General features: G+C 47.9%; 1 protein-coding gene across 1 annotated transcript in view; it reads right to left on the reverse strand.

Moving 5' to 3' along the window:
* Positions 1–5,686, reverse strand: part of LOC109251230 (myosin-16) — a 62,088-nt gene extending 56,402 nt beyond the window's left edge. The window contains exons 1-4 of the mRNA XM_019422622.2: positions 5,477–5,686; positions 2,630–2,773; positions 743–899; positions 94–121 (exon numbers count right to left, since the gene is read on the reverse strand). Of these exons, the coding sequence (XP_019278167.1) occupies positions 94–121; positions 743–899; positions 2,630–2,773; positions 5,477–5,686 (539 nt within the window). The remainder of the gene's footprint in view (positions 1–93; positions 122–742; positions 900–2,629; positions 2,774–5,476) is intronic.
* Positions 5,687–13,767: the final 8,081 nt, after the last annotated feature.

Raw genomic sequence — 13,767 nt, forward strand, 5'->3', positions numbered from 1 at the left:
TCCCACCAATTAATTCTAAGAAGGCTTAATTACATGTGTAAGACACAGACCTAATTATATGTATATAGACCGAGAGACAGAAGGGACACTTACGTGATTAGCATAGACTGATTTTCACGATCTGCAGGGAAGAAAACGGCAACAGGAAGATGTAATTAGGAATCACTTAGGAACTAGACATTTGACATCGCCCTGGCCGAACAGTCTGCATCTCCCTGCATCCCACCCAGCTTGGAGGTGGGCTGCAGTGACCAGCAGAGGCCAAAGCCCCCAGATCCTGTGGAGTCCCCTTCTCTAGCATGCATGTTTGTAGAAGGGCCAAGAATTTACCAGTCACTCTTTCCACCAGCCCCATCCCGTATAGATAGCTACCAAGTCATTAGCAACATAACAGAAATTGCTTCACCAGCCGCTGTGCCACATTCCAGAGTCCTACAGGGAATGGTTAAGTGTTGGCTTGAACTCTGGGCAAGTCGCTTAACCTGGCATCTGTGTGTTTTGTGAAGCTTAAATGAGATGGGGTGTGAGGTAAGGCCGGTACTTGGCAAGCACCCTCACTGAGCCCTGGTACCCGGTGTTAGCATCACGTGCTGCTGCTCAACACTTTAGCAAAGAACTTCAGCAGGTGGCATGGGGTCCAGGTTGGGATTGGGTAGCCCATGGTTCTCATGCATTGGGAGCCAGTGGCAAAAGAACTTTTGTTGCCCACCCCAAGAGCCCCGGCAGCCCCCAGCCCACTCACTCATGAGCATGTCATGGTAGGCATTGTCAGAGATGGAGAAGAGGTGGGGTGGCATCTCTGTGCGCTTTTTGCCTTTGTACATGTTGGCCACGCGGGCCCCGTAGATGGGCAGCCACTTGTAGGGGTTGACTGTCACACAGAACAAGCCTGAGTAGGTCTGGTGGGAGGGAAGGGAGACAGTTAGCTGGCCTTTCCTCCTGGTGCCCTCTTCCTTCCAGGCCCTAGCCTGCCCTGGAGCAGCCTGGCTGGAGGTCACTGCCAGCCTAGAGGGATACAATGGTGTCCCCTCTGGATGCAAAATCTATGTCTGAGCGTCTATTCAGTAAGCAAAGCCATCTCTCTCTTTCTTTTTTTTTTTTTTTTTTTCAACGTTTTTTATTTATTTTTGGGACAAAGAGAGACAGAGCATGAACGGGGGAGGGTCAGAGAGAGAGGGAGACACAGAATCGGAAACAGGCTCCAGGCTCCGAGCCATCAGCCCAGAGCCTGACGCGGGGCTCGAACTCACGGACCGCGAGATCGTGACCTGGTTGAAGCCGGACGCTTAACCGACTGCGCCACCCAGGCGCCCCGCCATCTCTCTCTTTCATATATATGTGTCTCATTTTATTTTGGTTTAATTATTTGGATAGATAACATAGTAATTCGTATGGACAAATAGGCAGCAGAAAGCCCGCCCCCACCCCCACCAACACACATTGCTCCCCTCCTCCTCCCACACACAGGTAAACATGGTGTTAATTTCTAATACCTGCCTTCTGTGGTTTCTGTTGCATATACATACAAACCCAGGGATACATTCTTATTGCCCCCTTCTTGTTTTTAAAACAAAAGATAGCTCTCTATAATACTGTTCTATATCTTGCTTTTTCCATTTAATACATCTGGGAGATTTTGCGCGAGTGTTCACAGAGAGCTCTGTGGTGTTTTAACAGCTGTGAAGTGCTCCCTGTGTGGACACGACCCCTCCTGGCGGACAGCAGGGTTTGATCTACTCTTAAGAAGAGATGCCAGCTTCTCTTTTCATTATAAGGCAATTTTATAAGGAAATCAACCCATTGAAAAGAAAAAAAAAATCAGAAAAACCAATGAGGTAGTAGAAGAAATTGTCTGAGGGGAGAATAAGTGAGGGCAGAATAAGTGAGGCCAAATCTGTGGGTCCCCATCCATGAGTCCCAAACTATCCTTCTCCTTGCTGGACACTCACATCAACCTGATAACTCCTGCCCACCGCCCCCGTGCCTCTTTTCAGTTGAACTGAAATCTTCCACTTTGGCCTAGATGGGAATAAACACCCACCCTGCCCCAGCTTCTTCTTAGCATAGCTGTGATATACATAATGAGTTTTAAAAGATATCTTATTACATAGAAAGTGATCCCGAGAAAGAGAAACAAAGATGAGATAGAGAGAACCCACTTAAGGAGTTCAGAGTATGACACACAGCGTGTTACCCTGGAACTCCTGGTGCTGAGTCACTCTTTCCCGCCAGCCCTGTCTCAGGGTGGGGGTAAGGCAGACAGCAGGTGGATGGATAGACGGACGGACGGACCAAGGGTGACATCTAACAAGGCTGTGTGAAGTCATCAGGGGGGAAAATGATGTTTTGATTGGAGAGTTTGCAGGGGTGGGGTGGGGAGGAAGACTTCTGGATAACAACCTCAGCAAAAGGTATTTAAGCTGCCCATGAGATGGCACCGTCACGGAGACATTGAAGGCTTGGAGTGGAAGTTCTAACGTGTCAAAAGCATGGTCCCTGTGCCCTTGTCTGAGCCATACTGTGTGTTGGTTGCTGGGAAGGTAGAGGAGCAGCTGTGCCCTTCCCATCAGGAGAGGGGCAGAAGATCCGCAGTCACCCCTCATCCCCAACCCCAGCCCCAGACACTCACATAGATCCTCATGTTGGTGTAGCGTTGGCGCAGGTTGTTCAGGACACTGGCCTCATTCAAGAAAGTCATGTCCGCCATGTCGTTGGCTTGGTAGAATTTGGGCGGGTTCATCTGCTGGACATCATCCTTCTTCACAGTGACAGTCTGGGTGAGGGGAGTGTCAAGACGCAGCAGGAATTAGGAAATAGTACTGTCAACAGCCATATGGGCTTCTGGCACAACGTACCCCATACTCTCTGGTATCCTGGAAGGAGCTAGAGTCAGGTGACCATTGCGCCCAACTCCTGGTCCAGCCATCACTGTACAGCCTGGGCTGAGGAGGGACCTCCAAGGCCATATGAGCCCTAACTGCCTCCCCTATGAAATAGGGATGACAGAAGCTTCCTCAGCTGGTTGCTGTGAGAATTATATTAACATAAGTGGGAAGCGTCTAAAATACCTTATGAGCTATCAAGTCCCATTCCTAAATTCAGAGCACCTCTGGGCTCTGCTTCTCTTCCCACCAAGTCCATTCTGGTAGCTGATCAGAACTTGCTCTTTGATCCCAGGGACACTTTGCGGAGATGTGATTCTTGGATCTCTGCCTTGAGAATTGGTGGTGGTTTCTAAACAGCAGTGAACTTTTTTTTTTTTTTCCAATATATGAAATTTATTGTCAAACTGGTTTCCATACAACACCCAGTGCTCATCCCAAAAGGTGCCCTCCTCAATACCCATCACCCACCCTCAGTTTGTTCCCTCCCACCCCCCATCAACCCTCAGTTTGTTCTCAGTTTTTAAGAGTGTCTTATGCTTTGGCTCTCTCCCACTCTAACCTCTTTTTTTTTTTTTTTCCCTTCCCCTCCTCCATGGGTTTCTGTTAAGTTTCTCAGGATCCACATAAGAGTGAACTTTTTCATTAAAAAAAAAAGAAAAAGAAAAGAAAAAGACATTTCCCTGCTCCTACCAATCCACCAAGCCACTTTGAAAGATAAAATTGAAAGCAAACAAGCAAACAAGACCAAAAAAAAAAAAAAAAAAAAAGACAACAATGAGTGCTGAGCAGTACATGTGTCAGGTTGAGGATAGCACAGGGTTGGGAGTCTGGAGCGCCTGTGCATGGCAGGCAAATCCCGTCCCCCCTCCGTGCCCCAATTTCTTAATCTGTAAATGAAAACTAGCAGCAGCTCTTAAGTTCCAGCCTCTGGGACCGAAGCTCAAGACATGTGATCCAGAAAACAAACATCTTTGAGCTGCCTACAGCCTGACGTGGGAGGCTTGAACACATACTGGGCTTTCTGGGACTTTTAATAATTTATGAGTCCAATAGGCAGATAATTTGAAACCTTGACAGTTCTGGAAAATCTACCCACTAATGGTCACCACGCCCCCTAGTAAATCAAGCTGGGTTCTATTCAGAGTCCATTTCCCCGGAGTTCCCAGATCTCTGGGCCTCGCCCTCAGGCAGACACTTCTCTCTCAGCTCCAGCACAGGACAGAGGCCTTTGCCTTGATCTCAGAAGCCAGGTGAGTCAGTCTTTCTGTCCCAAACCTGCGGATTCACACAGAAGTTACGTGCTGTCCTTAACGTGTATCTAGACCGGGGCCTCCGGGGCTCCACACTCTCCTTATAACACTGCAATGCTCTGCCCTGCTGAAAAGTAGGTTCTCTGGAGAAGTGAGCTGGACTTTCATGTTCCAACTCGCTTGAACCCAGCGATGGCCTCATCTCCCTCCTGCACTCCCCTGGAAGCAAAACAAAGCACGAGGCTCAGATGCCACAAGTTGTGATCACACAAGGTCTCTGGTCTCATGTATTCCCGACCGTGACCAAAGACCGCCTCACGCTCCTGCTGCATAGCCCACCATGGAGAGGTGATGTGGTGATGTGGGGGCATACGGGTGTTCGAGCCAGATACAGCTAGGCTTGAATCTGAGTTCATCATTTGCTGTCTTTGTGACTATGGGCAAGTTACCTAGGGTTTCCTTGATCTTTGCAAAATAGGAACTCCTAAAATCCTACTACGTAAGATTCTTGAAAGGATTAAACAAAATGTCCAGCGCCTCACCGGGAGTCTGCTGCAGGGTAGGTGTTTAATTAACCAAACTTTCCATTCTCTCAAGTCACTCCCACAGTCAGACACAGTGAGATACTGTGAGAGACTGTGATGTCATACACAGCAGAGAGAGCGGTGTATTGGTAAACCAGCTATACAGGGGGTGCGGATGGGGAGAAATCCCTGATTTATACCATTTATCAATTCCCATGGTGTAAATACATCCGCCATGGTTGACATCAAGCTGCTAAATGTTTAATATGCAGCTGCAAAGCCCCTGGAGTTTTAGCATTGTGTCCTCACAAGCTAGGACAAACCAGCTCCAGCACACTGCCACCATGCAGCAAGGGGATCTGAAGCCACCATCTATGCTCACACAGCTGGAGAGCCCCCGGGGCCAGCCAGGGTGTTCTGGGCCTGTCCCACACTCCTCAAGCCATCACGGGCACATAGTGCACCTGCTGATGGCTTCCCCTCACTCCTTCACTTGAAAACCGTTTGGGACTTTGAAGGTAAGTAACTCCCTTGACGATCTGGTGCACAAATGGACTATTGCAACATATAAAGTACTTCCATGTGCCCTACCATGTTGGAGTCTCTATTGGGAGAGAGTCAAAGCTCAGAGAGGGCAAGTGTCTTGCCCAGGGCCACAGTCTGAGTGCAGTTGAGTCTGAACTTGTACCCGGCACAGAGGACCCAAGAGGCATATCTACTCTTCTTTCTACTCTGCCTCTTGAGCAGAAGCATGGACGGCAGCACCTGGGTGTCTGCCACTCCCAAAGTTTCATCCTGGAGATTATTCCTCACTCACCTGGTTGTTGACAGTCTTTACGGTGACCTGGTCACCCTGTTCAGACTGGATCTCCCCAGCGATGAAGCCCTCCTTCTCGTCTTTGACCCAGCAGGACCTCTTGATGTCATAGGGCTTGTTCATGGCTTCTATCCTCTCCTTTTCGGGAGGTGCCAGGAAGGGCATCGGGTCCACATCGTCCCCACATTCACCTTTGTATCCACCAGGCATCGCGGCTTGGCTAAGGGAGGAGCGGGAAGGAACCGAGGGAGGGAACCAGGACTTCCCAGGGTGCTGTAGGAAAAGCAAGGACACTTTGCCAAGGCTCATGTGTAGGCTGGAACGAGTGCCCTGAGAGATGGGGCTGCTTCTCTCATGTCACTTTGGGTGTCTTGCTGCCATTAGGTTTTTAAATTTTTATTTATTTTTTTTATTTTGATGGGGTGCCTGGGTGGCTCAGTCAGTTAAGTGTCTGACTTCGTCTCAGGTCATGATCTCATAGCTCATGAGTTCAAGCCCCACATCTGGCTCTGTGTTGTCAGCTCAGAGCCTGGAGCCTGCTTGGGATTCTGTGTCTCCCATTCTCTCTACCCCTCCCCTGCTTGCATTCTGTCAATCTCTCTCAAAAATAAATAAATATCAAAAATTTTTTATAATGTTTATTTATTTTGAGAGAAAGAGAGTGCGATCTTGATCTCACTCACTTGATCTCACAAACTGTGAGATCGTGACATGAGCCAAAATCAAGAGTCAGACGCCTAACCAACTGAGCCACCCAGGGGCCCTGGTGCCATTAAGTCTTAATAATTGAGAGTAAGAAATGAGGTAATAACTCCACAGAGTTGCTTACCCCCCACCAACCACAAAACACTTCTGTATCTGCCTCTCTCATATGCCCCTCACACTGGGGCTGTGAGGTGGGGATCAGGAAGCTCATTTTATGGAGGAGAAGATGAGAGCCTTAAAATTTTTAAAGTAAGGATTTCAACCATGAAATTGGGACAGGAAAACAATAACTACTTGGTTTCCGCTTTCCCTTAAGGTATGAGCAGAGGCCACAAGCCACATTAGTACCACAGTCACACAGTTTCTGTCGGGTTTGTCCCCAACAGAAAGCACAGCTAGTCTCCTTTCATTTTAGTGTGGTTGCAGACATCTCAAAATAGTATTTACCCTCATTTCAACTTTGAAATTATGGTTTTATTAGACCCTCGGTTAGTTGCTATTTAAGTCTACTTATGCAGAAGTGTACTTTTAATTACTATATCACAAATTGACTTTTAAATATTTTGATAACTGCATTTTAATACAATTGGGTTTCCTTTGTAACCCTATGTAGTTTTTTTTTTTTTCTAAATGTATTGTAAAACACTAATGTGAACTGAAGTCTACAGGCTTCACCAGATGCTAAGCAAACACTCGGTTCAGAATAATTGCCCAGATTCAATGATTACCTCTCTTAAGACAAGGCCAGCCTAGGGTCAAGTGGGGGCCTCTTGGTCTCCAAATCTAGACAATTTCACCAAACCATCAGGAGGGAGGAGAACTGGGGACTCCTGGTAGCAAAGAGAGAAGTCAGGGCATCCCAATTTGTCTTGAAGGGGAAGAACCTTCTTGAAAGTTTGGGAAGGGGTGTGGTTCTGACAGGCAACACTGTTCTCCAGGCTGAGTATGGCCTCCAGCTCTAAATAAACCAGCTGGAGATGGAAGGGTCTCAGGACTGTGCCTCCCAGGCCCCTGCTGCACAGAGCTATCCTCCAGGCAGCTCCAGCTTTTCCTGTCTGGGGCCCTGGTGTTTCCAAAAGAGGCTGACCCAGGATAGGCAAGAGGTGGCGGTGAAGCCAGATACTTCCTCCTAGTCTCACCTCTCTGTGGGCCCAGCTTAGAGAGTTCTGCTTGCAGCCTGGGTTCCCCAAGCCCAAAGTGGGTCCCTTTCACAGGAAATAATGAGGCCAGCAGGGTGGGCCTCCTGTGCCAGACGGTGATGTCTGTGTTCCCACTGGACACACTTTTAAATTCAGGTAGTACAATGCATAGGGTCACCAAGGAAACAAACGGTATGAGAATATAATTAGCAAAATAGTAAACAACGCGTGATACGGCAATCCACGTAATCCTTCACTAATGCATCAAATTACACGATCTGACCGCAGCTCTGACAACCACTGTATTTCTGAAGCAACAATGGAAACTGACAGTCTTTCGAGCTCTCTGCATCAATTGTACCGCGATATGAAAATAGCAGTGATTTCCATTGCTGACAAAGTCACAAGTGTGGGTGACTGAGAATATAAAGGGGAAGGGATGATACATTTCAGTCAAAGGATGTGAAAATCAGGATGGAATTGTTTTCCCACTGAAGATCCCTGAGCCTAGGGAGAGAGCCTGCCTAACCTGTCCTGTCCCATCCAGGGGAGCACTGGGCTGAGAGTCCTCTGTGTCCCTGATATCTTCCAGCAGTTTGTCCAGCACCCAAGACACTTGGGTCCCCCTGGGCTCTGCCACAAGTCACCTTGGGCAGTTCAGTGGCTGCCTTGGGCCTCCCCCACCCCCTTTCTGGAAGAGAGGATTGTGCGACATAGACTTCCATTTGTTATTTGTTGTGCCCGATGGCTCAATTGCTTTGTCTTTTTGCTGCCTCATTTTCCTGCTTCTGTTTAACACAGATGGAAGTCACCAGGGAAATGACACCAAAATCCACATGAAAAGAAATTGCAAGTATCAGCAAAGTCAGATTAAAATTCATTAGACTTGTTGTTAAAACAGAACCACTTTTAAGACTAGGACTGGGTGCCTTTTAAAATTGCTCTAATCTGGGAGGAAGGGCCAGAAATTCTTCTTTGTTTATTCCAGTGAGGCTGTGTGTGTGTGTGTGTGTGTGTGTGTGTGTGTGTGAGCGTGCACGTGTGTGTACCCTTCATGGTTTTACCATGAACCACAAGCTGAGATATCGTGGCTATTGTCCTGGCCTGGTGGCCCGGGGCACAGACCCCTGGAACCAGGCACTGCCCCAAGGACTGTACAGGCCTTGGACACCACTCACCCCCTCAGTGGCTACCAGCCTCTTGCTCAGTTGTGAGCTCACCTCCCAGGCACCCCCTGCACATTCAAGCTACTCCTGTCCCCCCAGACAACAGCCCTTTCCAGGCATCCTTGATAACTAAGCCCACTTTTTCTGTCTTTTTTTTTTTTAATTAAAAAAAATTTTTTTTTAGGTTTTTTTATTTTTTAAGTAATTTTTGCACCCAATGTGAGGCTCAAACTCACAATCCCAAGATCAAGAGTTGCATGCTCTTCTGACTGAGCCAACCTGATGCCCCTAAGACCCATTTTTTAAAATCATGAAGCACATAGAAAACACTCAGCTCAAGGAATGCAGAGGCTGAAAGGGTCCTGGAGGGGAGAGGGGGAGCAGAGATGCATTACAGAGGGTGGGAAGGACAGAAGGACAGGGCTGGGGTTGAGCCCGACATGAACCCAGCACCTTCTTCCTCCCCCACCCCTGAGCAGGGAAGGCAGGTGGTACAGTGAACGGGACTGATCCAGGTTCAAATCCCATGGCTCCTGTCTCGCTGTGGAATGTGGCATGAGCCCCCCGGCAGCTGCCTCCTCACCCTCACGTCCCCTGGAACACTGAATGAGGTGCTCCCTCTGCAGCCCCTGGGGCAGACCAGTGCTCAAAAAATGCTCATCTCCTGATCCCCCTTTGCCAGTCTCTCACCATTACACCCACTTTCCTCAGGTGGCCCCTCCGCAGCCCCCACCTCCCCCTTTCCCATCTCCCCCCGCATCCCCCATGGTACCCACCTGAGACAGCACTGGAAGAGACTGGGTGCCCAGCAGAGGCTGGCCATTCTCTTTTATACCTGCCCAACAGGTCTGAGCCAGCAAAACCTTAAAAAAGAAAAGAACCCCCTCAGGGCTCTGGTGGCTCAGCTGGCTTCACCTTCCAGCGTTTGACTGAATGCTCCCGGGTCCCTCAGGGGGGATCAGTGAATGCTGTAATTTTAGGACATCCTCCTTCCTCCCATTGCCCTTGTGGGGAACCTGATGACCTCAGCCCAGGGGTGCGGGCGGTGGGCAGAAATAGAACAGCTGGCTAATGTGTTTTCCACTTAAAGCTGGGAATCTGCTCATGGAGGGAGCCGACTCTCAAGGAGGAAGACCCGGGTTGAGTCATCTGAAGCCTTTGGCATGGATGAGCCCAGATAACCAACTGGTTGATGATTAGCCTGGAAGGCCGATGTGAGCTTGGACTTCACTCATTTGCTCACGGCCACAGGCCCCCTCCAGCCCACCATGGCCAGCAGAGATATCATGATGTGACTCCAGCTTTGAGTCCTAAAGCCCGGTGGTCCCCAGTTCCTCCGTGGCTTCTCATGCACTTAGTGACCTTGAGTAGGTCATTGCCCTCACTGGGCTTGCCTTTCCCACCTGTAAAGTGGGAAGAATGGACTCTAAGTGACTTTTGTACCCTTCTCCAGGTCAGAGATGGTCTCTGAGTCTGGAAGCAACATGCGTCTGGAGGTCTTTCTTCCTGGCATCTGCCATCACCCTTCTCTCCACCCCCAGTCACTGTTTTTCGAATTGAGAAAAATTAATAGAACATAAAAGTAACCATTTTAAGCGAGTAACTCAATGGCATTGAGTACGTTCACCATGTTGTGCAACCGCCACCTCTGTCTAGTTTCAAAACATTTTCATCAGCCCCTGAAGAAACCTGGGAGCCTTTAAATAGCCTCTCCCCAACCCTGGCAACCACCAGGCTGTTTTCTGTCTTTGTGGTTTCACCTATTCTCGGTATTTCATGTGAATGGAATCATGCGGCATGTGACCTCTTGGGCTTAGCCTCTTTCATTTAGCATCATGTTTTCAAAGTTCACCCTCCTTGTTGCACACATCAGTACTTGACTCCTTTCTGTGGCTGAACAGTATTCCATTGTATGCATCTGCCATACTTTATCCATTCACCCATTGGTGGACATTTGGATTGTTCTCACCTTTTGGCTATTGTGAATTGTGCTGCTATGAACATAGTTACATTTATTTGTCTGAGTGCCTGTTTTCGGTTTTTTAAAAATATATCTATCAGGGGCGCCTGGGTGGCGCAGTCGGTTAAGCGTCCGACTTCAGCCAGGTCACGATCTCGTGGTCCGTGAGTTCGAGCCCCACGTCAGGCTCTGGGCTGATGGCTCGGAGCCTGGAGCCTGTTTCCGATTCTGTGTCTCCCTCTCTCTCTGCTCCTCCCCCGTTCATGCTCTGTCTCTCACTGTCCCCAAAATAAATAAAAACGTTGAAAAAAAAAAAAAAATATATCTATCTAGGAGCCACTCGGGTGGCTCAGTAGGTTAAGCATCTGACTCTTGATTTCGGCGCAGGTGGTGATCTCGCGGTTCATGAGATTGAGCCCCTTTTTGGACTCTACGCTGAGTGCAGAGCATGGTTGGGATTCTCTCCCCCTCTCTCTGCCCTTTCCTCTCCCTCCCTCCCTCCCTCTCTCTCAGAAATAAACTAATTTAAAAAATTAAATACATATTTACCTAGGAATAGAATTGCTGGATTGTTTGGTAATTCTGTGTTCAGTTTTTTGAGGAACCACCTGTTTCCACAGTGACTGAATCATTTTACCTTCTCTGTATCCTCACCAACACTTGTTATTTTCCTTTTTTGTTGTTGTTGTTTGTTTGTTTTGTTTTGTTTTTAATTATGGTCATCCTAGTGGGTGTGAAGTGGTATCTCACTGTGGTTTTTATCTATATTTCCCTAATGACCAATGATGTTGAGCATCTTTTCATGTGCTTTTTGGTCATTTGCATATCTTCGGAAAAATGTCTATTCAAGTCATTTGCTCATTTTTAATTGGGTTATTTGTCTTATCTGTTGTTGAGTCATAAGAGCTCTTTATATATTTTTAGATACTAGATCTTTATCAAATATATGATTTGCAAATATTTTCTCCCATTCTGTAGGCTTGATCAATGTCTTGACAATGCCCTTTGATGTACGAAAGTTAATTTTAACAAAGTCCAGTTTATCTATTTTTTTTCTTTTGTTGAGTGTGCTTCTGGCCTCATATTTAAGAAGCTACTGCCAAATTCAAGGTTATGAAGATTTGCCCCTATGTTTTCTTCTAAGAGTTGTATGGTTTTAGATTTTATATTTAGGTTGTAGATGCCTTAATTCACTCTTAAAGGAAAAAGGAACCTACTTGAGCACAGAACTGATTTCCTTTTTTGTTTCTCTGGGTTTGGGCCTGTGAAGAAGCTACATTACTGTGGTAATCAAAGAACTTTTTTTTTTCAATGTTTTTAATGTTTATTTATTTTTGAGAGAGAGAAAGCGGGGGGAGGGGCAGAGAGAGAGGGAGACACAGAATTGGAAGTGGGCTCGAGGCTCTGAGCTGTCAGCACAGAGCCCGACGTGGGGCCTGAACCCACGAACTGTGAGATCATGACCTGAGCTGAAGTAGGACACCCAAATGACTGAGCCACCCAAGTGCCCCGGTAATCAAATAACTTTTAATTTAGTACATTTTAACAGTTTGCAGACACTTCCCTTTTATCAGCTGATTCCTGTGATGTTGTTATTGTGTTCTGAAAACTAGAATCCATCAATGAAGAATTGTATTAATAAGCAATTATGACATGGAAACTTTATTAGCATCTGGTCTGCCCGAATACTTGACACCCTTCTCCCATGCTGGGCCTCAGTCATCCCAAAGGTAAAATAAGAGTTTGGCTGAGACACCTCCAAGCATGGCTGTTATTGATGTTGCTGAGGTGCCATTCCAACCAAATTCTGATCACCTGACAGAGTTGTTTTCAATTTCTTTAGAACTTTGTTGTTTAAGTTTATTTATTTGAAGAGACAGAGACAGTGCAAGTGGGGGAGGGGCAGAGAGAGGAGAGAGAGAGAGAGAGAGAGAGAGAGAGAGAGAGAGAGAGAGAATGAATCCCAAGCAGGCTCTGCACTGGCTGGAACCCACGAAGCTGTGGGATCATGACCTGAGCCGACACCAAGAGTCTGACGCTCAACTGACTAAGCTACCCAGGTGCCCAGTGGCAGAACTTTGAATTGGCAGATCTTTGTACAGAAGTCTGGTTTGTCAACATATGTAAGTGGACCATCTTTGGGTGGAGCAAGGGACGAGGCCTCCCCACGTCCCACCCTCCCCCGGGGCCTTTGAAGATAGTTATCCAGGAGAGGCTGCGAGGGGCTGGTGGCAGGGGGCTGGTGGCGGGGAGCCGGGGCCTGGAGTGCATCCTTGGAATGCCCCAACCAAAGCAGGGATGCTTCCAGCTTATCCCTACAGTCTCTTACTGTTCAGTCCAGGCCCCAGCAGGAGAGAGCACACTGCACACTCAGCCTGGGGTTTAATAGAGAGACTACTGGCTAAGGTGGGCCAGGGTTAAGGGGAACTGACAGTGGGTAGAGAGACATCGAGAAAGCCACCACCCCCCAGATATGGTTGTGGGAAAAGTGAGGTCCTCAGAGGCCCGGCTACTGCTCAACCAGACCCACCCAACCAGAAGCCAGAGAGCAGGGACTTGGGGAGGCAGCTGGGGGAGGTCAGCTTCCTGCAACATGAGGCAAGGTGGCAAACGGATCTGGAGCAACCATAGGGTATCTAGCACCTGCCCCTTGGTCTCATGGTTTGAGCTTCTCACTGGGGACTTTTTTAGTGGTCAGTGTTCCAGAAAGTTCCATTTCAGTAAGAGTGCTTGGTTGGGAGAGGGCCCCCGAAGCAACTGTCAGGTGACTAGTACCTCCCAAGAGTAGGTGGGGACACGCGATGCTCTCTGCTTTTAGAAATACAGTAAGAATAGCACTGGACTTGGAATTATCTGGCTCATAAAGATATATGGGGGAAGTTTGGTTATGCCTTTCTATAGAAAGCAAGCTGACTTAGATCCCCTAGGGGAAAAAATTTCCCTGGAGTCATGGGTTGTTATCGATTCAATTAAGACAAAGGGCTCCTGTGTCCATTAGCTCATTTGGATCTTTCCAAAGACCTGGGCAGGTGGGTGGGGCAGATGAGTAAGGTCCTGCTTTTAGCAGATGAAAAAGACAGAGGCTCAGAGAGGTGAGGCAATTTGCCCAAAGACACACAGTGAGTCAGCGTCTGAGACACGGCTTTATTTTTCTTTCTAGCACTTATCACTCTCAAGAGGGCATTTTGGATCCATTAGATGATTTCTGGGCTCTTTCCCTCATAGAATGTAAGTGTGGTGAGGGCAGAGACTTGGCCTGGAAGGCAGTAGAGTATGCTGGTCAAAAACAGGACTCTAAAACCAGATTTTCTGAGAGTGCCC

This window comes from Panthera pardus, unplaced genomic scaffold (genome assembly GCF_024362965.1).
Source record: "Panthera pardus isolate Hobbes unplaced genomic scaffold, ASM2436296v1 HiC_scaffold_4, whole genome shotgun sequence".
NCBI classification, from domain to species: Eukaryota; Metazoa; Chordata; class Mammalia; order Carnivora; family Felidae; genus Panthera; species Panthera pardus.